Source organism: Balaenoptera musculus, chromosome 6, assembly GCF_009873245.2.
Source record: "Balaenoptera musculus isolate JJ_BM4_2016_0621 chromosome 6, mBalMus1.pri.v3, whole genome shotgun sequence".
Lineage (NCBI taxonomy): Eukaryota > Metazoa > Chordata > Mammalia > Artiodactyla > Balaenopteridae > Balaenoptera > Balaenoptera musculus.
In genome coordinates this window covers 46,210,404-46,237,095 of record NC_045790.1, presented here as the reverse complement: position 1 = coordinate 46,237,095, position 26,692 = coordinate 46,210,404, and the positions used below count along the sequence as shown (strand labels likewise).

General features: G+C 39.5%; 2 protein-coding genes across 6 annotated transcripts in view; one reads left to right on the top strand and one right to left on the bottom strand.

Moving 5' to 3' along the window:
* The window catches only part of FOCAD (focadhesin), a 318,822-nt gene extending 294,151 nt beyond the window's left edge, over positions 1-24,671 (top strand). For both annotated transcript variants that reach the window (XM_036855059.1, XM_036855060.1), the window contains exons 36-44: positions 6,664-6,792; positions 9,048-9,163; positions 11,711-11,971; positions 12,953-13,042; positions 16,364-16,541; positions 18,104-18,201; positions 19,686-19,937; positions 21,992-22,067; positions 24,278-24,671. In XM_036855059.1, coding sequence (XP_036710954.1) covers positions 6,664-6,792; positions 9,048-9,163; positions 11,711-11,971; positions 12,953-13,042; positions 16,364-16,541; positions 18,104-18,201; positions 19,686-19,937; positions 21,992-22,067; positions 24,278-24,351 — 1,274 coding nt within the window. In that variant the 3' untranslated portion in view covers positions 24,352-24,671. The remainder of the gene's footprint in view (positions 1-6,663; positions 6,793-9,047; positions 9,164-11,710; positions 11,972-12,952; positions 13,043-16,363; positions 16,542-18,103; positions 18,202-19,685; positions 19,938-21,991; positions 22,068-24,277) is intronic.
* HACD4 (3-hydroxyacyl-CoA dehydratase 4) overlaps positions 1-26,692 on the bottom strand; it is a 103,759-nt gene that overhangs the window by 11,442 nt on the left and 65,625 nt on the right. The window contains exons 6-7 of one of the 4 annotated variants that reach the window (XM_036855068.1): positions 20,201-20,233; positions 16,555-17,375 (exon numbers count right to left, since the gene is read on the bottom strand). The exons of 1 other annotated variant lie outside the window; for it this stretch is intronic. In XM_036855068.1, the coding sequence (XP_036710963.1) occupies positions 17,338-17,375; positions 20,201-20,233 (71 nt within the window). In that variant the 3' untranslated portion in view covers positions 16,555-17,337. 2 more of the 4 variants (XM_036855065.1, XM_036855063.1) reach the window with 2 other exon arrangements.

Here is a 26,692-nt window from a genome sequence, read left to right as displayed (position 1 = left end):
TCAATGGAGAAATCAAAAGCTTTACAGACGAGCAAAAGCTAAGAGAATTCAGCACCACCAAACCAGGTCTACAACAAATGCTAAAGGAACTTCTCTAAGTGGGAAACAGAAGAGGAGAAAAGGACCTACAAAAACAAACCCAAAATAATTAAGAAAATGGTCACAGGAACATACATATCGATAATTACCTTAAACGTGAATGGATTAAATGCTCCAACCAAAAGACACAGGCTTGCTGAATGGATACAAAAACAAGACCCATATATATGCTGTCTACAAGAGACCCACTTCAGACCTAGGGACACATACAGACTGAAAGTGAGGGGATGGAAAAAGATATTCCATGCAAATGGAAATCAAAAGAAAGCTGGAGTAGCAATACTCATATCAGATAAAATAGACTTTAAAATAAAGAATGTTACAAGAGACAAGGAAACACACTACATAATGATCAAGGGATTAATCCAAGAAGAAGATATAACAATTATAAATATATATGCACCCAACATAGGACCACGTCAATACATAAGGCAACTGCTAACAGCTGTAAAAGAGGAAATCGACAGTAACACAATAATAGTGGGGGACTTTAACACCTCACTTACACCAATGGACAGATCATCCAAAATGAAAATAAATAAGGAAACAGAAGCTTTAAATGACACAATAGACCAGATAAATTTAATTGATATTTATAGGACATTCCATCCAAAACAGCAGATTACAGTTTCTTCTCAAGTGCGCAAGGAACATTCTCCAGGATAGATCACATCTTGGGTCACAAATCAAGCCTCAGTAAATTTAAGAAAATTGAAATCATATCAAGCATCTTTTCTGACCACAGTGCTATGAGATTAGAAATGAATTACAGGGGAAAAGTAAAAAACACAAACATATGGACACTAAACACTCCGTTACTAAATAACCAAGAGATCACTGAAGAAATCAAAGAGGAAATAAAAAAAAATACCTAGAGAAAAATGACAATGAAAACTCGACAATCCAAAACCTGTGGGATGCAGCAAGAGCAGTTCTAAGAGGGAAGTTTATAGCTATACACGCCTAACTCAGGAAAGAAGAATAATCTCAAATAAATAATCTAAACTTACACCTAAAGGAACTAGAGAAAGAAGAACAAACAAAACCCAAAGTTAGCAGAAGGAAAGAAATCATAAAGATCAGAGCAGAAATAAAGGAAATAGAAATAAAGAAAACAATAGCAAAGAACAATAAAACTAAAAGCTGGTTCTTTGAGAAGATAAACAAAATTGATAAACCATTAGCCAGACTCATCAAGAAAAAGAGGGAGAGGACTCAAATCAATAAAATTAGAAATGAAAAAGGAGAGGTTACAATGGACACCGCAGAAATACAAAGCATCCTAAGAGACTACTACAAGCAACTCTATGCCAATAAAATGGACAACCTGGAAGAAATGGACAAATTCTTAGAAAGGTATAACCTTCCAAGACTGAACCAGGAAGAAATAGAAAATATGAACAGACCAATTACAGGTAATGAAATTGAAACTGTGATTAAAAATCTTCCAACAAACAAAAGTCCAGGACCAGATGGCTTCACAGGTGAATTCTATCAAACATTTAGAGAAGAGCTAACACCTATCCTTCTCAAACTCTTCCAAATATTGCAGAGGAAGGAACACTCCCAAACTCATTCTATGAGGCCACCATCACCCTGATACCAAAACCAGACAAAGATACTACAAATAAGAAAATTACAGACCAATATCACTGATGAATATAGGTGCAAAAATCCTCAACAGAATACTAGCAAACAGAATCCAGCAGCACATTAAAAGGATCATACACCATGATCAAGTGGGATTTATCCCAGGGATGCAAGGATTCTTCAATATATACAAATCAATCAATGTGATACACTGTATTAACAAATTGAAGAATAAAAACCATATGATCATTTCAATAGATGCAGAAAAAAGCTTCTGACAAAATTCAACACCCATTTATGATGAAAACTCTCCAGAAAGTGGGCATAGAGGGAACCTACCTCAACATAATAAAGGCCATATACGACAAACCCACAGCAAACATCATTCTCAATGGTGAAAAACAGAAAGCATTTCCTCTAAGATCAGGAACAAGACAAGGATATCCACTCTCACCGCTATTATTCAACATAGTTTTGGATGTCCTAGCCTCGGCAATCAGAGAAGAAAAAGAAATAAAAGGAACACAGATTGGAAAAGAAGAAGTAAAACTGTCACTGTTTGCAGATGACATGATACTATACATAGAGAATACTAAAGATGCCAACAGAAAACTACTAGAGCTAATCAATAAATTTGGTAAAGTTGCAGGATACAAAATTAATGCACAGAAGTCTCTTGCATTCCTATACACTAATGATGAAAAATCTGAAAGAGAAAGTAAGCAAACACTCCCATTTACCATTGCAACAAAAAGAATAAAATACCTAGGCATAAACCTACCTAGGGAGACAAAAGACCTGTATGCAGAAAACTATAAGACACTGATGAAAGAAATTAAAGATGATACCAACAGATGGAGAGATATACCATGTTCTTGGATTGGAAGAATCAATATTGTGAAAACGACTATACTACCCAAAGCATTCTACAGATTCAATGCAATCCCTATCAAATTACCAATGGCATTTTTTTATGGAACTAGAACAAAAAATCTTAAAATTTGTATGGAGACACAAAAGACCCCGAATAGCCAAAGCAGTCTTGAGGGAAAAAAACAGAGCTGGAGGAATCAGACTCCCTGACTTCAGACTATTCTACAAAGCTACAGTAATCAAGACAATATGGTACTTGCACAAAAACAGAAACATAGATTAATGGAACAAGATAGAAAGCCCAGAGGTAAACCCACGCACCTATGGTCAACTAATCTATGACAAAGGAGGCAAGGATATACAATGGAGAAAAGACAGTCTCTTCAATAAGTGGTGCTGGGAAAACTGGACAGCTACATGTAAAAGAATGAAATTAGAACACTCCCTAACACCATACACAAAATAAACTCAAAATGGATTCGAGACCTAAATGTAAGACCAGACACTATAAAACTCTTAGAGGAAAACATAGGAAGAACACTCTTTGACATAAATCACATCAAGATCTTTTTTGATCCACCTCCTAGAGTAATGGAAATAAAAACAAAAATAAACAAATGGGACCTAATGAAACTTAAAAGCCTTTGCACAGCAAAGGAAACCATAAACAAGACGAAAAGACAACCCTCAGAATGGGAGAAAATATTTGCAAACAAATTAACGGACAAAGGATTAATCTCCAAAATATATAAACAGCTCATGCAGCTCAATATTAAGGAAACAAACAACCCAATCCAAAAATGGGCAGAAGACCTAAATAGACATTTCTCCAAAGAAGACATACAGATGGGCAAGAAGCACATGAAAAGCTGCTCAACATCACTAATTATTAGAGAAATGCAAATCAAAACTACAATGAGGTATCACCTCACACCAGTTAGAATGGGCTTCATCAGAAAATCTACAAACAACAAATGCTGGAGAGGGTGTGGAGAAAAGGGAACCCTCTTGCACTGTTGGTGGGAATGGAAACTGATAACAGCCACTATGGAGAACAGTATGGAGGTTCCTTAAAAAACTAAAAATAGAATTACCATATGGCCCAGCAATCTCACTACTGGGCATATACCCAGAGAAAACTACAATTCAAAAAGACACGTGCACCCCAATGTTCATTGCAGCACTATTTACAATAGCCAGGTCATGGAAGCAACCTAAATGCCCATCGACAGACGAATGGATAAAGAAGATGTGGTACATATATATAATGGAATATTACTCAGCCATAAAAAGGAACGAAAGTGGGTCGTTTGTTGAGACATGGATGGATCTAGAGACTGTCATACAGAGTGATGTAAGGCAGAAAGAGAAAAACAAATATCGTATATTAACGCATATATGTGGAACCTAGAAAAATGGTACAGATGAACCAGTTTGCAGGACAGAGATTGAAACACAGATGTAGAGAACAAACGTATGGACACCAAGGGGGCGAAAGTGGCGGGGGTGGGTGGGGGTGGGTGGGGGTGGGATGAATTGGGAGATTGGGATTGACCTGTATACACTGATGTGTATTAAATTTATGACTAATAATAACCTGCTGTATAAAAAAAAAAGATACTAATAGGGAAGGGCTCTAAGACACATCAATAAGTGAGAAAAATAAGGTGTAGTAGAACGGAGAGTTATAATATGCTGCATTTGCATAAAAAATAATGATTTTTCTGCTTTTTGAACTATGAATAAATTATTATATAATTTTGAAAACAAAACAAGAAAATAAAAAATAAAGTAACTTTTACTGTCAAAAAAAAAAATAGTACTGCTACAAACTTGGGCATGCAAATATCTCATCGAAACTCTACTTTCAGTTCTTTTGGAAGTGGGATTGCTAGGTCATAAGGTAGGTCTATTTTTAATTTTTTGAGGAGCCATCATACTGTTTTCCATAACAGTTCTTCTATTTTAGAATCCCACCAGAAGTTCACAAGGGTTCCAATTTCTCTACATCCTCACCAACACTTATTTTTTTCTATTCTTTTTTTTTTTTTTAAATAGTAGCCATCCTAATGGCTATGAGGTGATATCTTATTGTGGTTTTGATTTGCATTTCTCTGATGATTAGTAATGTTGAACATCTTTTCATATCTTTTTTGCCATTTGTGTACCATCTTTGGGAAAATGTCTTCAAACTCTTTGCCCATTTTTATATGTTTCTCCTTTTCCCTTTCCCTATGCTTCTCCTTTCTTGACTGTTTGACCTTTTATTGACTCTGCTTCTGGTTCTGCTTCTCCCTGTTTTTCAACTCCTACTAATTGTTCTACTTTTCTTGCTGACTCTGCATGTGCTTCTCCTTTTTCCTATGCTCCTCCTTTTTATAGCTGTTTTTCCTTTTGCTGACTCTGACCTACCTCTGCTTCTCCCTTTTTCAGAGTCTGCTGATTCTGTTACTTTTTCTGCCTCTGCTTCTCCTTTCTGTGGCTGTTTTTCCTTTTGCTGACCCTGCCCCCGCTCCTGCTTCCCCACTTTTCAGGGTCTGCAGATTCTGCTGCTTTTTCTGCCTCTGCTTCTTCTTTTCCTGTGCTTCTCCTTTCTGCAGCTGTTTTTCCTTTTGCTGACTCTCCACTCACTTCTCCTTCCCTATTTTCAGCATCTGCTGATTCTTCTACTTTTCTACTGCTTTTTCTGACTCTGCTTCTCCTTTCTCCTGTGCTTCTCCTTTTTCCATGCTTCTTATTTCTGCAGCTGTTTTTTCTTTTGCTGGCTCTGCCCCTACTTCTGCTTCCTCACTTTTCAGGGTCTGCTGATTCTGCTACTTTTTCTGCCCCTCCTTCTCCTTTTCCCGTGCTTCTCCTTTCTGCAGCTGTTTTTCCTTTTGCTGACTCTGCCCCCGCTTCTGCTTCCCTGCTCTTCAGGGTCTGCTGATTCTTCCTCTGCTTCTCCTTTTTTTACTGTGCTTCTCCTTTTTTACTGTGTTTCCCATTTTCCCATGCTTCTCCTTTCTGCAGCTTTTTTTCCTTTTGCTGACTTTGCCCCCACTTCTGCTTCCCCGCTTTTCAGGGTCTGCTGATTCTGCCTCTGCTTCTCCTTTTTTCCTGTGCTTCTCCTTTTTCCTGTGTTTTCCCTTTTCCCATGCTTCTCCTTTCTGCAGCTGTTTTTCCTTTTGCTGACTCTGCCCCCATCTCTGCTTTCCCCTGTTTTGGAGTCTGCTGCTGCTGCTTTATCTGCTGATTCCACCCCTGCTTTTCCTTTTCCTGCTGATGCTTTTCCTTTCCCTGATTCTGCTTCTCTTTCTGCTAATGCTGATTTCCCTTCTGCTGCTTATGTTGATCCTGCTGCTGCAGTTACTTCTCCTTCTTGGTCTGCTACTTTTTCATACATCATTTCTGACTTCCTTGTAACTTCACTTCTGTATGACCCTCAATGGCTACTCCAACCCTGGCTTCACCTTATGGCTGCACTCAGAACTGCTAGAGTGTCTCATTTTTTCAATTTCAAATTACCTCCCACCTGAAAAATAAAAATAAAAAGAAAAGAACATGGTGCTATGTCACAGATAGCTGGTTAACCTATGGATTAGCTGTTACATCTGGTGCTCACCTGTGGAGCAGTCAGCCATGGCACAGGCTGAGGAGAAGAAGAAGCAGGATCACATGGGACAGAATGTACCATTTAGAGCCACAGGGACTGAAGGTAACCAATTCTCCTGAGAAGGAGATGGACCTGAGTGGCAGTAATTGTCCCCTCTTCTGGAAGTGGGTTAAGGAGTGAGTGAGCAATAAGGCAATAATGTAGAGTAAGTTACTCTTTGTAGGAAGCTCGATGAAAAGACATGAGAGAGCATGGAAGAGAGTTAAGTAGCAATGTGGAATATTCCTATCCAGACAAGAGGGAAAGACTGGAGACAAATAGAGAAGAACAGAGGGAGCAAAGTTTCTAGCAAATGGGGTTGACTTTAAGGGCACAGAATTGAAAGGTTGAACACAATTGAAGCTGTGATATCAAATCCTTTGAAACTAGTAGAAAGGAGGGAAAGTTGGCATGTTCCAGTTTCATGATGCTATTGAGGTGTTTTATTATTTTTTTCCTTTCTGTTGCAGGTCCTGAATCTGTGCCTCCTTCCCTTCTCAAAGTTGTGATGAAACCCATAGCAACTGTTGGAGAAAGCTACCAGTATCCTCCTGTGAACTGGGCTGCACTCCTCTCTCCACTTATGAGGCTAAACTTTGGTAAATATCATGTTTTTAGGTCTTCAGACTCTGCTTTTAGGATGTGACCTGAATAGAAAATTAGATTGTGTATCACAATTGGTAGTGACTGGATGGACGTCTGGGTACTTGAGGTTTGTCTTCTTGGATGGGACAGCTGGGTTATTTTCATTGCATCACTTTCTAAATAGCTGAGGGGGAGGGAGAGGAGGTTTGAAGACACAGACCAGATGTACTCATCAAAACAATACTCGACTGAGATGGTGCATGTCGCTGGGTGTGTGGTGCAGGTCCCAGAAAGCCTGGTTTGATGGTTATCAAGCTGCATTTTCAGAACTCCAGGTTTCAAGGAAATGCCCTATGGGATGCTGTATTAGTTTTCTATTACTGCTGTAACAAATTACCACAGACTTAGTGGCTTGAAACAACACAAATTTATTATCTTATAGTTCTGTAGGTCAGAAGTCCAACATGGTTCTCACTGCGCTAAGATCAAGATACCAGCAGAACAGCATTCCTTCCTAGTTGCCCAGGGGAGTGATGTGGCCTGAATGTTTGTGTTCCCTGAAAATTCATATGTTGAGAACCTAAACCTCAATGTGATGGTATTAGAGGGTGGGGCCTTTGAGGGTGATTAGGTAATGAGGGTGGAGCCCCATGAATGGGATTAGTGCCCTTATAAAAGAGGCCCCACAGTGCTCCCCAGTCCCTTCCACAATGTGAGGACACAGCAAGAAATCAGCAGTCTGCAACCTAGAAAAGGGCTTTCACTGGAACCCAACCATGTTGGCACCCTGGTCTTGGACTTCCAGCCACCAGAACTGTGAGAAATACATTCCCATTGTTTATAAACTACCCAGTCTGTAGTGTTTTGTTATAACAGTCCAAACAGACTAAGACAGGGAGAATCCATTCCTCTTCCTTTTCCAACTTCTAGAGGATGCCCATACTCCTTGGCTTGTGGCCCCCTTTCTCCATCTTCAAAGCAAACAACAGAGGGCTGAAGACCTCTCATGCTGTCATCTTTCTGGTTCTCTGAAGACAGGAAAGGTTTTCCATATTTAAGGATTCATGTGATTAATGGGTCTATTTGAATAATCGAGGATAATTTCCTTATCTCAAGGTCTTTAACCTTAATCACATCTGCAAAGTTTCTTTGCCATACAAGAGAACATATTCACAAGTTCTGGCGATTAGATATAGGCATCTTTGGAGGCCATTATTCTGTTTACCACAGGTACTTTGTGGTGAGAGGCAAAGGGAATGCACACCTCAGTTTGTCCATAGCAACCTCTATTATGGAGTAGGCAAATTTAGCTGCATGTATTTGCCCCCCACCTCCAAAAAAAAAAAAAAAAAAAGAGGGAGAACAACTTTAACAGTGCTATAAATTGTATATGTGTGTGTATTTGCCATGAGTGCTCTTTTACAGTAGCTGCACCTCCAGAAAAAAAAAAAAAAAGAGGAAGAACAACTTTAACAGTGCTATAAATTGTATATGTGTGTGTATTTGCCATGAGTGCTCTTTTACAGTAGGTGCTTACTTACATATGATATACAAAAAGATTTGTATACTATAATTTATGTACAGTTTAAGGGATAATCAAAGATTATTTTGACTGAACACAATTTTCATTTGAACGCTTTCATTTGAACCTAATCCTATATAAGATATGACCTCACCATACTATGCTTCCAGATCTCGCCATACTATGTTTCCAGAAAAATATGTTCCCCTGCCCCTCCCCTGCTTTTGTGTGCTATATTGAAGATGTTGGTGTTTTAGTAAAAAGAAGAAAAGGTCTGGTTGGGAAGATGCATCTGCCGACTGGGATCAGGCTTAAAAAGACTGGGTCACTAGAGAATGTGGATACATCTCTAAGTCCTTCCAGATTTGTCTATATGCTGAACGTAAGATGGAGAGGAGAGAAAAACAGAAACTATAGATTTTTAGCTAGAATTTTCTCAAATTTTTAATAGTATTCGAGTGTTTAGGTTTGTCTAGACAAAGTTCTCATAAGAGAACTTTCCTGATCTATTTCAAGATCCTTGCCAGTTCCAAGACTCAGGCCTCTGATACAGTGGGTACATTTCTTTTGCTTCGTAACTAAAAACGTCTCTTGAAATACCTTATGGTTTGCTGAAGTTCCATTACCTTTAGACATCACACACAAGTTCTTTTACCTTTAGATGTCTGATTTGAGACATTGAAGCCTGAATATGAGTTAAGAGAAGCAGCTATATTACAGATATTTTTTTCCTTTCTTCTCTTTCAGGTGAAGAGATTCAGCAACTGTGTCTTGAAATTATGGTGACCCAGGCTCAGTCATCCCAGAATGTAGCTGCACTGTTGGGAATGTGGGTGATGCCGCCACTGATCCATGGTCTGAGTGTAAGTAGTAATTAAGGATGTTGAGCAACAGGAGGATATGGTTCTTTTGGGGGAGATCAACATTCATTTGTGTGTGAGCTCTCAAAGTCAAGAGGGGACAAATGGGATTTCACAAAGAGTGAGGGCTTGACAATAGCTGGACAGCAAATTGGAAAATTGTGGGACACAGAACTCTGCCATAGCCATCACCATTCATGCTTTCAGCTACCATTTATTACAAGAAAAAGGGACAGTGATGACCAGAGATATTAAAATTCCTTTCTCAAGACCATACAGGTAGAAAGTTGTAGAGTTATTGGAACCTGGGTTTGTTTATATGATATGCAGTCGTTTCAGCGGGTATTAAAAGAAAGGCAAATCCACATGCACTGGATAAATGATCCCTCCCTTTTATAGAAAGGCAGCAATTAAGGCGAGCCTTGAAGGCTTGGTAGGATTTCATTAGGCATCAAGTTAGAGACACAAGGGGATGTAAGTGGGAAGGTGTATGTGGAGAGAGTAGAACATCTCTGCCAATGGTGTTCAGCTTGAGTAAAGTGCTGAGGGAGAAGTGATCTAGCCTGGTATTTATGATAGAGGGGGCCAGCACCTTCCAGGGTATAGACTAAGGGTAGGTAGGAAGAATAGGGTGAGATTATTTAAAGAGGGGAAATTAGTAAAGATGTGTAATTTTGGGTACATTTCAAGGTAGGACCAAAAAACAAAACCACATTCCATGATTCCTTAGAGGTTTACCAATTAATTATAAGCTAAATGATCTCCTCTTTGTTATTCTTCTATTCTAGGAGGCTTTATTAATTCTTTGAGGATAGTGCAAAACCCTCTTATTATTTCCTCAGTCTTTTGGCTTTAGTCTCTACTCTGTACTTTTTTTTTTTAAGCTTTTCTACATCTGATTCTTTTTAATTGAAGGTCAGTGTTACTGAGGTCTGCATCCTTTCCATCAGCTGTTATTACCTGTCTACTCCAAACAGCTCCCATTTAGCTACCACTTAATGAGCACTTGTTATGTACCTGCTACTGGTAAGCACTCAATGAGTACTTTCAGACATCAGATTTAATCTCTCTTCAACCCTGACAAGCCAATTTTTTTTTTTTACAGCTCTATTGAGTTATAATTTATAGTCCATAAAATATGGCTATTTTAAGTGTATAATTTGATGAGTCTTAGTACATTTATATATTTTCATCCATCACCAATAATATTTCCATCACCCCAAAAAGTTCCATCGTGCCTACTTATAGTTAATCCCCACTCCCAATCTCAGACTCAGGCTGCCACTGTTCTTTTCGTCTCTATAATTTTGCCTTTTTTAAAGAACTTTCATATAAATTTCATATAAACTTTAGAAATTCTTTAGAATGGAATTGTACACTATTATATCTTTTGTGCCTGGCTTATTTCACTTCTGAGAAGTAGATTTTATTTCCATTTTATAGGTTGATAAACTGAGACAAATGGAGGTTAAGCAAAGTTTATATAGCAAATAAATGCAAGAGTCCGGCTGACTCAAAAGCCTGTGTCTTGAACACTGTTCTGTTAATGCTTCCTTCCTTTAGAATCATGTATAATTCTAACAGCCTGTTTTTTTGATCTCAGACATTTTTCTAGGTTTTAGTTATCCTTCCATTTCTCTTTTAGATCTGTCCTATTTTTTTTTTTTTTTGCATTTGTCCTTGATTAGGAACCTTTCTTATTATCTTTGTTAATTAACAAATTAAGTTTGTAAATTCATTTTTTTAATTTTGTACCTGCTCATTTAAAAAATGATCTGAAATGGCATGTTTTTTAATGTGAAATCTTCTGTAACTCATGAAGCTACATTGATCTTTTTTTGAAATTTACTGGTTTTTGTCAGATTTTATTTTTTAAAGCACTTCTTTTAGACTTGCTGCTCCTTTAGTATCATACTTAATGTTTCTAAGAATTTTTGAAGCCTGCTTTCTCAAAGTCTGTGGCTCACAGCTATCATTAACTATGCCCCTTCTTAGCTCTCCTGAACTCTAAGATGCTATGGTCAGTTCCACATGCTCGGCTGGTTCTTCTTTGCTCAGAAATGGCCCGAGAATGCCAGTTCCCCTCATTATTTCTTTATTCTTCCTCAGAAGAAGAAATGAATAATATTAGATATTCTGTTTAGTTGATTTCCAGCAGTTGAGCCTTCATCTTCAGGAGCTTTTCTTGCCGGAGAATGTGACCTTTTAAGACTGAATAGCAACTGTCATGTTCTTTTAGAAGTAGCATTTTATTCCCCTCGCTGAAGAGATCCAAGGTTTAAGCTGAGTAGTTCACAGATGGATTGGCAGATACCATATATCCACATGAGTCACCCTGGATCAGGAGTCACCGCAGCCGCTAAAATTACATGCATCGGTGGTCCATTGGACCATGAAGCTGTGGGGAAATGAGGGTCTAGGAAACAACCTGAACTTTTTATCTTTCACCTGAACCTTTTATCTTTCAAACACGGTGATGACCTAGAGGTTCTGAGCATTATAAACCCAGACTTGCCTGTTTACATCTGACCTCTTCTGTTTTGCTTTCAGCTGAATATCAAGAAATACCTCCTGCTATCTGTGCCTTCGTGGATAAAACACGTCTCTGATGAACAGATCGTGGGTTTTGTTGAAAGCTTAATGGTGACAGTTTTTAAAGCAGCTTCCCCACTCTACAAACCTGAGTTATGCCCGAGTGCCTTACAGGGTCTGAGCCAGGCCATGAAACAGCCCAGCCCTGCCTACCACCTCTGGAGTCTGCTCAGCAAAGCTACTGGGAAAATTTTTGACCTTCTGCCAAATAAGATTCGGGTGAGGAACAAAAATATTTACATTCCTGACAATTTATGTTTGGGATTTTTTAAAGCCTTTTGGCAAAGCAGGGAGGTATATGTTTTAAGAATGTGGTGGGAAGGCTAGCAAGAAATAACCACATTCTTCACTAAGAATGTTGCTTCCAAGGTCTAAATTGAGGTTGAATATTTAGAACCAAAGTTTTGAGCACGCTCAGAAGCAGGTTAACCAGTGCGGCACCAGGAAGTTTGCTCTTAGGCCTTTTACCAAATGCCTGTAGAAGATGAGCACGTTCAGAAATCCTTACACTTGGACTTCCCTGGTGGCGCAGTGGTTAAGAATCCGCCTGCCAATGCAGGGGACATGGGTTCAAGCCCTGGTCCGGGAAGATCCCACATGTCGTGGAACAGCTAAGCCCGTGTGCCACAACCACTGAGCCTGCGCTCTGGAGCCTGTGAGCCACGACTACTGAAGCCCACACACCTAGAGCCCGTGCTCCGCAACAAGAGAAGCCACTGCAACGAAGAGTAGCCCCCGCTCGCTGCAACTAGAGAAAGCCCTGGCGCAGCAAGAAAGACCCAACGGAGCCATAAATAAATAAATTTAAAAAATAAAAAAAAAGAAACCCTTATACTTTACACCTGGGGAGTCCTTGGGCATATTGTCCGACCCACTATTTACATCAAGTGACTTAATACTAGCCTTGCCTCTCCCCCAACAGAGTTCTGAAATGTAGTTGTACAAAGAAGTTAAAAATCCATTCGGAATGATGGGTTCTGATAAGGAGAAAAAAGTACAGTCAAACAAAATACATGCAATAACAGGAAAGATGTTTTTTAAATGATAAAAATTGGCCACGAGTTTTGGCTTGGTTAAAATTAAAATCTCATCAGCTGCTGTTCGTGGAGATAAGCAAATCTAATGATTTTGTCAGAACACTGAGAATATATGTGTTTTTTTACACTGTATTTTGACATGCTTTGGATTTTTCTTTACCAGAGAAATGATCTAGAGCTGTATATCAGTGTAGCAAAATGCCTCTCGGAAATGACAGACGATGAAGCCAATCGGGTGGCCCAGATTACTGAGGTAATAACATATCTATGTGTTTTTTTATTATTGAGGTGGAAATTACAATTGAGATGATTATAGTATCCTTTTGGCTGAAGCTAGCTTTGCTTCATATTTGTTTGTTACTGGCTAATTTCAGGAAACTATCTTTTTCACCGTGGGGTCTCATGTCCAGCCTAGTACGGTTGGATATGTAGTAGTATATAAATGGATAGATGAATGAATAACTTTTTAACCTAATTAATCCCACTTCGTCAAGAACATTTTAGTGTTACTGATGAGCAAAAATAAGTACAGGACATCTTCAATACAAAATCCACAAGAACGGAAATAGTCTGACCAAAGAACTTTCTGGTGCATGGTAGGCACATTTATTTTCCTTCACCTGATACTTATCCTTTTGGAATGAAGAAAGGTGGCTGATTGAAAAACAAACACTATTATCACTGACACAAGATAATTAACAAGTACCTCTCAGACCCATACCGAATCAAAGGATGAATAAGCAAAAAGTAGCATAAGAGTAAAGTTGCCAGATTTAGAATATAATACAAGATACCTTGTTAAATTTGAATTGCAGATAAAAAATGAATAATTTTTTAGAATAAGTACATCCCCATGGGACCTACTTATTCAAATGGCATCCCTGTGTACCAGGTAATACCAGAGGTCTAGAGGACTGTGAGCCCTCACATCGTGGGTGGTCATCTTATCATTTATTTCACTATATGGCAGGTTGGCCTGTTAAGTTGAATCCTTGAATCCTCTGCATGGTGTAGCTGTGATTCTCAAACTGTGGCCGACGGACCCACAACATCAGCCTGGCAAGTGATGAGAAATGAAAATTCTGGAGTCTCACTCCAGACCTACTCAATCAGAAACCCTGGAGGGAGGCCGAGTGGTGTGTGTTTTAACAGTCCCTCCCGGTGACTGTGGTTCATCCTAAGGTTTGAGAGGCACTGTTAGAATATTTGGAATATCGGCGTTTTGGAGATTAGTTTGTTTTAAGCAAGGATAAGCAGTATAAGGAAATGCTTGAGAGAGTGGACTCTGGAGCCTCACTGCCCCGGTATGAAAGCCAGTCTCTCATTTACTAGCAACGTGACATTGGTGAAGTGTCATAACCTCTCTCTGCCTCGGTTTCCTGATCTATAAAAGGGAGATAATAGCGCCTACCTATTAGGGTTGTTTTGAGAGTTAAATAGCTTAATCCATGTTAAGTTGTTGGGAAAGTGCCTGACCCAAGGCAAGTACTCAGTAATAACTTATTATCATAATTATTACATTCATGTAATTTATTACAACTTGTTATATTCATGTTACATTGTTCGAATTAATTAATATAATTTACTTCGGGGTACCTAGAGCTAAAAGTTGCTGTGTTATTCACTTGGGTTTCTAAAGTGCCATTCAGAAGATTGTCACTAGAACATTCTAAATCCTGTTCTGGTGTCCCCAAAAGAGTTAATGTGTTCTGCTGAGCCCTGTGTTTTCTATTCATTTCTAGAAAGAACACAGTTGAGAAGGTACAGGTGAAGAGCTCAGACTCCTTGGGTTTCAGCTCTTACTCTGTGTGGCAGTAAGCAAGTCGCCTAACTTCTGTGCTTCCGTCTCCTCATCTGTAAAGGAGGGATGATAATAGTAATCTATTGCTCAGTGTTAGAATTAAATGCGTAATTCAGTGGTCCTCAAACTTTTTGGTCTCGGGACTACTTTAGTCATTGAGGACTCCAAAGAGCTTGTATTTATGTGGCTTATATCTGTCAATATTTACCATGTTAGCAATTAAAACTAGAAAAATTTAAAGATATTTACTTAAAAGTAATAATAATAAACCCATTGCATCTTAACATATGTAAGAAAAAACTATTTTCCAAAAAACAAATTAGTGAGAAAGTGGCATTGTTTTACATTTTTGTAAGTCTCTTTATTGTCTGGCTTAATAGAAGACAGCTGGATTCTCACAGCTGCTGCTTCATTCACTCTGTTGTGATGTTGTTTGGGTGAAGTATGTGAAGAAAATCCAGCCTCACACAGATACGTAGGTGGAACGGGGAAGAGTGTGTTAACAGTCTTTTCTGATGATTGGGGATGTCTTTCTTTGATACTGTACCAAAGCTCAGCAGGTGTTGGTTTCTTATAGGTTAATTGAAACATGGAATCTGAAACCTTATCAGTGAACTTCACATACTCTGTTACATTAAAATCCATTGGTCCATTGCACTCTGGGTCTTTTACCAATGCATGATTTTGTAAGATATTATTGCAAGATTTGTAAGATATATTGGTCATTTGGAAAATACTGAGTCACTAAATTTTGAAAATCTTCCAAATGTTGGTACATTTCATTATAAAACATCAAAACATCACATTTGTCAGTATCACCGGCAACTTCATCAGAAAAGTCTTTTACGTATCTGCTACTAAAGTCATCGAAGCAGATACAGATTTTCCAAAAAATCTAATTTTCACTTAAAAGCTCACATTTTATCATTGGCAATAAATACTGTCAAGTATTTTCCTTGAAGTGACAGTCTTACTTCCTTCACTTTTAAAAAATAATCAAATACTCAGTTTTCATAACCATAGTTTGTCCGTCAATTATTCTTTTCAACTAAATGGCGTTCCATGAGAAGAGTGGCTATTTCAGCTCACAACTCACTCTCACAACTTTCTCCTTGAGACGACCATCACACTTGGGGCTGCAGCACAAGTCTTTTATGCATACTTCCCATTTGGTCATACAGAATATTACAAAGATGTACTCAAGGGCAGAGGTTTAACAAAACTAGTAATTTTTATTGTTTACAGGATATTTTAAATGAAACTAGCTTTTTAAAAAATTGCAAGTGTCAGTGAAAAATACAATGAACATTACTACAGTTTGGGGTCTTATTATGAATATAGTTTGACCTCACAGACCCTCTAAAAGGGTCTTGGGGTGCCCCATAGGTCTGTGTACCACACTTTGTGAAGTGCCAAATTAACACAGGTTAAGTGCTTAGAATGGTGCCTGGCACATAATAAGTTCTGTATTTGTTAGTTATCATTGTTATTATTATTATTTGTGTATCTTTACTAAATATCCTCACCAGTTAACCCCTGAAATCATTTATGGTTTTTATGAGAAAACAGGAGGTGACATTACAACCATCTGTCTGTAGGTACATTTTAATATAGCACGGAGGCAGGTAGGTCACACTGTGCAGGAAACGAACAGTTTTAGCATTTGGAATGGTAATCAACTTCAAACTCACCCTTTCTCTTTTGCCCTTGCCCCGAGGTTCTATAACAATTTCAGTTAATTTAATAGTAACTGAACAATTTGCTTTTTTGCAGAACAGCCTAGAAAAGGCTGCCTTTGTCAGACTATACTTGATCTCTCAAGGACGATTCCCCTTGATGGGCTTGACTGATGTGCTCAGTGTTGCTATTCGGCACCATGAAAAAGACACACTGGCCTGGATGATACTGCACAGCTTATACCAGGCACGGATTGTGAGCCACGCCAACACCGGTAAGGCCAGCTGGAGGCGAACATCAGGAACAGAAAGATGTGCCTACCATCTTTTAGGTTGTAATTGTTTCCTCAACTTAACTAGTTTAGTGCTTCTTGACACAGGCGAGGCCTTTTTACCCCAAATGAGTAGCACCTTGGATAGAAACAAGCAATTACAGCTCACAACATCAACTCTTTGGAGGTGGGAATGAATTCTACTGGTGACTTTTATCTTGTCTTTGGCCCTCCAGGCCCTCAGAGACATAAACAAGTTTATCAGGTTGATTCTTCCTGCTTCCTTTCTCAAGCAGATGGATGCTGATTGATTCTCCCTGATGTTTTCATGAAAATGGCTTTTGGGTGGTCATTTTACAAAGAGAAAAAGAAAGCAGCCCAACAACAAATTAGTTATTCTATAGAAGAACTTCTCAGGGGTGAGAAGAATAAAATCTGGACACCCTTACTACATCCTCAAGCCAGAAGCTTCAGGCCTGAAGCTCTGCTAATGAATGGTGCAACTTTTAGACCATTTTAGACATTTATACTTTAATAATCATCTAAAGAGGGAGCTCCCTCATTTCTCCTCCATGCCTTTGGTCATATGCTTAAAATTTCTCACGTCTACATTCAGGTCCTGAAGGCATCTGGCTTCAGCAGACCAGACGTGGCTGGGAAGCCCTTGAGACCCATCATCCCCATCTCTTGTATCTTGAAGGCTCTGAGAGAAAACTGACAAATACAATTGTAATAGTCTTTGCAAGACTGTGTAGGAAATTTTGATTCATCCTCCTCTTTGGCAACTGAGAGAGTTGTCTCATGTCCACAGTAGCGCCAGCCCAGTGAAAAGTGAACCTGTGATGAGAAATGAGATTTTTTACTCTAACTCAAAAGTGTATTTATCAGGCAGAAAACTAGTAGGTATTCCCTATTAAGCATGAAGATACATGAAGGAAACAAATTTGATATTGCCTTTGGTCCTAACTAGCTGGCCTTCAAATTTAGTTCCCATTTTCCTCTCATGCACTAAATTTTAAGACGTTTCCAAGTAGTCTCTGCTGTGCTGGGAATCCTCATTTTTTTAAAGGAAAAATTAATATTTATGTTGATGTTTGTTCTCCAGTTAGCCTGTAATAGCTGGGTTTTGTTTTTTGTTGTTTGTTTTTAATGTCTTTAGGATAGGTATTCTTTATGATTTTTGCATAAATTGGGAATATTTAAGCAAGGGAGGACTATAAAAACAGCTAGTTATCAAAGATTTAACACTACTAACTAGTTGGCATGCCCAGTTTCTCCTGGTGTTTCATGTTGAGCAACTCCAATAAATGCATTTCACCATTTTATCACAGATTTGAAGAATAAATTAGCTTTTAAAAATAAAGACCAAAATATGGTCATCTGATGTGAATAGTATCAGAAACCCTCTCACGGGTGAGCACAAGTCTCAGGTACCATAAAAGGACTTGAAACTGTTGCACAGGGTCCTCCGCGGGTGTTCTGCTTTAGTTATGATGGTAATCGCTGATCTGTTTTTCATTGCAAAGGAAAACCAAGGTCTGGTAAGAAATATCCTTTTGTTTCAGGTGTGTTGAAGAGAATGGAGTGGCTCTTGGAACTGATGGGTTATATCAGAAATGTTGCTTACCAGTCAGCGTCTGTTCAGAACGTGGCTCTTAATGAGGTACAATGTAGAGGAGTCATTTGTGGCTTCCTTAAAATATAGAGGATATTTACTCTCCCAAAAGAGGAACATTGTTGCTGCTTGGAGCTTTCTTTCCTTCCTTCCTTTTATTTTTGTGAAAACAAAGATGACAATTATCTGACGTCACAAGGAAACGGATGTTCTTACCAGGCTCTAGGAGATGCCCATGGCTGCCCTTTGAAAAATATTTTCAACAGAACACGTTCCTTGACAGGCAGTACACAAAGGATTCTAGCTGGAGGGGGAAACTGGGATCCCGTGTACTTGGGCTGGACCCCACAAAGACTGGGGTACAGGGCTCTGGCCTCCGCACTGGCCCGGAGCATGGCTTCAAACACCTGGTTTGAAGGGGTTCCTGAAGTGTATGCAAGTAATCTGTGTTTGTGCCAATACTTACATGCACATATTGGAGGGAAATTTTCACCCCACCTGCAAAATGACCTATGACCCAGAAAAGGTACTGGGTGAGTAAAACAAAAAAAGATTAGTAAAAAAAATGAAGGACAGCACTTTCCTACTCTCCTCATTTTCTTGACTCAGCTGCCCAATGTGCATTTTTTTTTAGTATTTTTCCATAGCCATGTTTCATGGGTCTGCTGTTTGCTGTGTGAGCAAAATATGCATAACCTGGGATGTTGTTTGATATTCTGCCCAGCTCTTCTGCAGAGTTGTGTGTCTTTTTGAAATTTTCATTAGTGAGATTAGGCATTTTAAGAGATTGAGGGGTACTTTTTAAATTTTTTTTTTTGAGTTAGCATAATCTTTCCTCTTCTTCTTCTCATTTCCAAAGTTTGTATTAACCTTCTCTGCTTTCTTACAAAATCTTTTGAAACTTAGAAAATACAGTTAAACAGAAAGAAGAATAATTTAAATCACAGTAGTACAGTAACTCAGAGGTAGCCCTTGTTACCACCATTTCTACAAGTGTCTAGATTAGTCTATAAAATCTAAATGCATGGATTCTAAACGGATTTTTTTTTAATGCATGTGGAGAGTCATTTGTTGTTTCTGTTTAAAAACAGAATACACTATACATATTTTTGAAAATCAGTTTTGCCACATAATAATAAACCTAAATATCCCTGCCTGTATTTCTCTTAATTAATTTTTAAGTCTCTTTGAAAACACCAAAACAGAGGAATGTTTGGATCTCAGTATGTTTAGGTGTTAAATAAATTGTTTCTCTTGAAATGTTAGAACACTAATAATGAAACTGTTGGGCCTTCTGTCTTCACAAAAGAGGATCCTTCAAACCTTCTGAAACCCCAAAATGTCTCTTCATTAAGCATGGAAATAGTTTGCTATTCGGTCCAGTCCCTCTTCTGGGGTAGGGGTGGGGCAGGCGGAAGGTTTGAGTGAAGGGGAAGGTAACATTGCCTCATGATGGGGGCTGTGTATGTGAACATGTGTTACTTTGCATTGTTAAAGCATGTGACCTGACCTTGTTCCTATTTCTCCTGTAGGCTTTGGATTTCTTGTTGCTGATATTTGCAACAGCAGTGGTTGCATGGGCAGACCATGCTGCCCCTCTGCTCCTTGGCCTCAGTGCCAGTTGGTTGCCATGGCATCAGGAAAATGGTCCAGCTGGGCCAGCATCAAGGTTCCTTGGCAGGAGTCCCTTGCACAGGGTCACTGTGCAGGAGGCTGTCACTCTCCTTCCCAGTAGCATGCCTCTTCTGCTGCAGAAAGAGCCATGGAAGGAACAGACCCAGAAGGTGAGGTTGGCAGCTACCTGCTTGTCAGGGCAGGCGGCCATTTTCTCTTCAGCAGTTTCTGCTGTAGAATTGAGGTGGGAGTTAAGTGAAACCTGAGTCACACTACAGGCTTTCCTACTCAGCCTCGAATCTCAGGCAGATGCACAGCCTCAGAGATTGAGGCTAGCCCAGGCTCAGGGTAACCGCTGACTAAAATCATCAGTGACAACAGCAACAACTTGCTTACAGTTAGGGGTGAGGTGGAAAGAAAAGCTTATACTTGCCTTCATTTATTGAAGACACATGTGTTCTTGATCCTGGGGATAAAAGGATGAATAAGTCTCTGAGAGCCCAGAATTTCAGAGTGAGGACAGACAGGAAGGCAAGTTCAAGGTTGCAAGATGGTATGATAAGGATACAGTGGTGATGAGCAAGGGAGGGGGTGATCAACAATGTCTGGGGATGGGTCCGGGAAATCCTCCAGGGAGATGCGAATCTGGAGTATCCATCTTTTACCATATTTAAGGTTCCCCACAGCTCATTCCATGCGATAGGCGTGTTCCAGGTGCTTCTGGCCTGCGCGAGATACCGTGGGGAGATTTGTAAAGGCCTAATGTCATCACCTTTGCCCTCAGGAAAACCCAAACTATAGGAAGCACCTTTTGGTTTTTAATACTGAGTTTCCCCAGGCTACTAGCTGTCGTGAAGAGCATATGAAAATACGGTACATCCTTTATTTCTCATTACGTGGCTCTGACCTGTCTTGAATTGTTGATTGAAAGGTATTTTTGAATCCCATTTAATCAAAACTGGATTTTTACGAGGTTGAAAGCTTAAAGCCAACTTTGTGTGGCTTACTCTTAAAATCTGAACATTAATCTTTAAAAATATTTCTGAGCTGTGGACCCACAGTTTAGCCATGAACTTCACTGAGCATCTCAATTAAAATGCCTTTGTTTTCTTAAACCTGATAAGCATTAGTATTATTATCCCAAATTTTGTGCTTTCTTTTTCATTTTAAATGAAAATAAATTTAAATGTGGTATCCTATCCCCTTATTTCTGGCCTGGGACACCCTGTTCGTTTTGGACTACAGTATAGACATCCTGCATCTATCATGTATTTGTAGTACCTGATTTATTTACTTACCAGTAGGATATGATAAAACAAAATTGAGGAAAAGAAAATAAACAAAGAAAAAAGTTTTAATTAAAGCAGGGAATTAGGAATATTTTCTTTTTCTAGTCCAAGGTTAAAACTCCTAATACCTACAACTAGTGTATGTGTTTTTCAATGAGTCGAGATTGGCAACATTCAGTCAACGAAATTATCCGTTATCTAATTCAAAAACAATTTTGGCTGCACCTGGGATATCAGTCAAACTCATGAGTACTATGAGTTTCTACCTCATCTGCAGGATTTATTTGCAGCTAATACGCCTGGGTCTACCTAGTAAATTGTTTTATGCCTTTTCTCTTACATTTCAACTTTGCTTCATATCCATTTGGGCACAAATTGTTCTTAGCCACAGAAACATATTTTAGGAACAGGGGCTTACATCTGATGTGTTTCCCCATTTACCACCCCACCTAGGAGCCTAGGCCTGGTACACACAGAACCAGGTGGCAGGCAGCATGATGTGAAGGAGGAGTGTGAGGCTTTGAAGCCAGGTGCACTTGGGTTCAGACCTTGACTCTGCCATTCACTGGGAGTGGACTTGGGCAAGGTTCTTAACCTCTCTGGGGCGTCTCAGAGTGATGAGGCAGAATGTTCATGGCACACAGGAGGCCCTCTGGGCCCATGCCTACCCCACTCTTAAAAGCTATAGCAAGTCCCAGGGTAATCAGCAAAGGAAGGAGGTTTGACTTCGCTGGGTCATTTAACTAAATGAGAGCCTTTTCCAACTTTCCCATCTCTTGTGCCTGGTCCCGTCTCTGCTCCACTTTCCCAGCCCAGGCAGGTATTGTCCAGGGACTACTGCCCTGATACTCGTATGTGCAGGCCCAAGGGTTTGAATGATGTCTTACTGATAGTGATATTGTTTTCACTGATACCGTTCTTCATTTTCACTCTAGTTCATTGACTGGCTATTCAGCATCATGGAAAGCCCTAAAGAAGGCCTCTCAGCAAAATCCAGGGATCTTTTAAAAGGTATCACTTCCGTGCTTTATGCCCATCCAGTGTTGTCCGTGCTGCAGAACAGCATCCTAGCGTATGTTGGCTCCTGAAAGGGCTTGTCTTGGTTCAGTTTAGAGAAGTAATATGAAGCTGTCACCAGTGTGGCATTCTTGAATTAGAAAGTGGTTAAAAAAAGTTGCATTGCCTTTAGATTTAATTTTTATTTAAATGGTTTTTAAATGTTTTATCATAATCATAAAATATGACTTAAAATTTAGAAAATTCAGAAAAGTAAAAATAAGCAAAGAAGAATCCAGAATCCCACGGCCCAATGACAATTTTGATTGTTTTTCCTAAGTTTTTGCTCCCTCTGCGTATGAGTATTAACGTTTTTATAATCATAGCCAATTGAAAAATGTACATACACACTTTGAATACTGCCTTTTTTACTTTAAAATTATTTTAAAAGCATTTTAACCCATTCTTACACTGGCTTCATAAGTATTTTTAACGGTTGCATAGTATTTTGCCAAGGGAATTGGACATTTCCCATGCTTCCAGGCATTTAGATGATTTTCATGTTTTTTATACATCTCCATTGACTGTTAAACTATGACTGTGGGATCCACAAATATAGATGATCTTTCTGTGAAAATTATGTAGATATTTTTACTCAAATCTGAAAAGTCTTCTGGGCATTGGCTCTGTGGTCCAAGACAGCTTGTACTGTCATCCACATCTGGAGACTTGGGGGTCTGGATCCTCCCAGTGGCTGCTGTTGATGCCCCTGACGTGCTGTAAGCTACTACACTGAAAAGTCTCACCTTGGGAAAGTTGCCTGCTGGCCTACTCTTGTGATAATTGACCATATTTTGCTTTAAGTATGGTATAATCTATTGATTGCCTAACAAGCGAGAATTATCTAATGTGTTGGTTCTTGTCCTTCTCCCTCCCTCCAAAGTAGGTGGGAGGGCCTGTGTAGGACGGTGATTCTGATCAACCACAGAACTTCACTGAGGATCAGGGCACTGGTCTGACATATTTACACTTGACCATTCCCTAGAGACTTGCTGCTAGGATTTCCTCCATTTATTTTCCTTGAGGAGTTTGGACTAATTTTTAATGGCCGTGGGTCCATAATTCCATTGGTTGTTCCCAACATATACTGTCTTAGGTCATGAAGATAACAATTGATACTGATGAGGAAAATAGTTATTTGGGTCAAAGAAGTACATGTTCACTTGATCGTGTATTCAAGGGCTTACTAGAGTCACACACAATTATTATGTAGTTCTGGCTTACCCTCATTCCCTCACACTATTATATTTTTTTAAAATCTCAATATATTTACATTAGTATTCTAAAATAAGATATGTAATAAGTTACCTAGAGGGGTTACACATAACTTCCCTACTTTAAGTCGATCTCTGAGGGACCCATGACAGCTAAGGTATGTGTTCAAATATAGTTTAGTACAGTCATACTTGCTCCATTGAACCCATGAACCTAACTTCATTACAGGATCAGGTTTTTTGTCTTTGTTTACCTTTTTTTAATTTTTTAAATAAATCTATTTAGTTTTGGCTGCATTGGGTCTTCGTTGCTGCGCGCGGTTTTTCTCTACTTGCGGCGAGCGGGGGCTACTCTTCATTGAGCTGCGCGGGCTTCTCATTGCGGTGGCTTTTCTTGTTGCGGAAGCACGGGGGCTCTAGGTGCGCGGGCTTAGGAGTTGTGGCGCACGGGCTTAGCTGCTCCGTGGCATGTGGGATCTTCCCGGACCAGGGCTCGAACCCGTGTCCCCTGTGTTGGCAGGGGGATTCTTAACCACTGTGCCACCAGGGAAGCCCTGTTTACCTTTCAATTAAACTTTTGTAGTGGAAAAGTGATATTCATGTAGAAAAGTGCACAAGTAGGTTTTTACAAAGGGAACACACCTATGTAATCAGCACCCAGATGAAGAAAAAGAGCATTGCCAGCATCCCAGAAGTCAGTTTTTGTTTTAATTATGCAGAATTTCCCACTAACTGGTTTCAAAGTAACTTAAAAAAAAAAAAAAAACCCTTTCCTCAACCTTTATTATTTGTTTTCTTCCATTAAAATTCTGTCTAAGGCTTGAAAGGAATTCTTAAAGATTAGCTGAGTGAGAACAAGCCAAGTTCTATTGACACCTTTTTGATCTAAATGACTTTTTCAAATGCAACTCCACCAAATGCAACAGTGCACTTTATTTTTTGTCCCCTTAGCCACCCTGCTGTCCTTGAGAGTTCTCCCAGAGTTTAAGAAGAAAGCTGTATGGACCAGAGCGTATGGTTGGTGAACAGTTCTGCAGTAGCCAGCAGCATTCTCAGCTGGGTGAGGAAAACCATACAGACAGAAGGAATTTTTCAGAATTCGTGTCTGGGCTTACTGAGACATGATGCAGAGAGCTGAAGGTCATGAAAGGGTGGCCACACAACCAACAGCCTGAACCGTGCATGCCAGGACAGGGGACACTGCTTCAGTACCCAGGCCATTTGAGACTGAAACAAGAACTTGGATTTTCTTTTATTTGGCTAGAGTTCAATCTAAAGATTTTTTTGTGAAAATCTAATTATATCATCTCCTCCCCACTAAATTCTAGTAAAATAATCCTGTGAATTTTGTGCATGTGACTTTTGTTTTAAGGCATGGGGAAGGTTTTGCTAGCAAAACCAAACTGTAGCGGTGACCGTGGAATCTGATCTGTTTCCCATGAAGTCTCCAGAGGATATTCATTGACTCAGTGAGTTAGACATGTTTTCTTACTCTTATTGCTACAACACTCTCTTGGAACTGCTATACGCATTTAAATAATAAGCATGGTGTTAAACGTTGCTAAATCAGACTTGTAAGTGGTGGCTATAATTTTTTTATGCTTGAGTCTCCTGAATGCAAGTGAAAGTTACCCAACAAAATAAGGAGGGGAAGGTGCCTTTGCTCATAGGTATGGCGGAAGCAACATGGGGTGGACTCTGATTCAGCTTGAGTCATGTGAGTCCTTGGGTGGGGTGGGGAGGGTTCTACTTGACCAGGCCTGGGCCACATGTCCGTCCACCTGAACTGGGTTCCCCCAGAAGAAAAGGTGATAGGATGCTAGGCAAGCAAAAAATGGCAAATATCTCCTCCAAACAAACATCGATCTTTTTTTTTATAAGTACAAAACTCTGTCTTAATCAGGGTGACTGGTGGCCTAATGCCAAGTAAATGAAGGAATGTGACAGCATCCTCAAGGGTTGCATTTTACTCAGGGGCTTAGAATCAGCCAGGAATTTAATTTGCTCTGATTGCTAATTATTGTTCCTTCATGCAGCCATTAATCAGGGCTGTCTTTAGCCAATCATACAAACATACTGATGTATACGTATATGGGATTACTGGGGAGAAAATGTGTGCCACTGGAATAATATACCTTCGTGCTTATCATGCCACAGCAGTGTCATGGAACTTTGAGTATTCCTGTGTGGCATGTACAATACCTTCATGTTGTCACCAAGCATACCTACCACTTAAGTTAAAAATCGCTCTACTAATTTTATTTTCCAAATATATGGACTTATGATTCCAGGTTCCAAATATTTGTGGTTCACTGTGTAATTCACACTGTTTCCAGGTCACAGCTCTTTCTTTTGCTGAACTCCATAGGGTGCCGAGATGCTTACAGAAAAGGAGGAAGGGAAGGTGAGCTCTCAGGTAGTACTTAACTACATCACCAAGTATTTCATCTCTATTACCTCTTTAGAGGCTGAGCTGGAGGGAAATGAGTTTGAAGGAAGCAGAAGCTTAGAAAATTTACGTGAGAAGCCAGCTTCTGTCTCCTTCCCACCCACCTTGGCTTTCTCATACTACCTACCAATGAGATGTTGACATTCTTCTAACACTTATTACTAGTTGTCAGACTATATAAGTGACTAGAGTTTCACTTGTATTATCTTATTTAACCCTTGCAACAATACTGTGAAGAGGCATTATTTTCTATTTTTAAATGAAGAAAACACATCTAATAAGTGGCAGAGCTACTACACCTGGAACCAAGGTCCTAGAACCCCAGGTCCAATGCACTTTCTACTGCATCAGGCTCCTCAGCACCCACTTTCAGATGAAAACTCCTACCAAGTATTAAGCCTCATTCATGCTTAATATAGATTGCTGGAATCGATAAAAGAAACACCCCTGCCTCGTATTAATAAGCCTCTGGAATTGGGAAGTTGGGAGTTAGTTACAGTGTAAAGGAGCAGGTCTTCATGGGTTGAAGGACATTACATTCCCGGGCCAGCTAGCAGATGATGTGGATGGCAGTAAAGAATAGGGAAGAGGAAATGGGCACTGAAGAACTACTCTCGCATTTCCCCCCAAATCAGTGGGCAGACTTGCCGATGCTCAAGGAGAGGGATAAAGAATCAGCCCAGCCTTCCAGACCCAGACTGCCTTTTTCAGTTTGGCCCAGTTTCTTCTCAGTCAGACTTTGTCATTGCTCCTGCCTTGACAAGAAAACAGAATAGTACAAAAGGGAGGAAATAAGATCTACCTGTATCCTCTCTTCCCTAGCTCCCTCTTTTTGTTTTCAGCAGTCTTGTGTTTAAGAGTCATAGGATTTTCCTATTCATTCCTATTCATTTGGACTCCATAAAGAGTCCAAAATG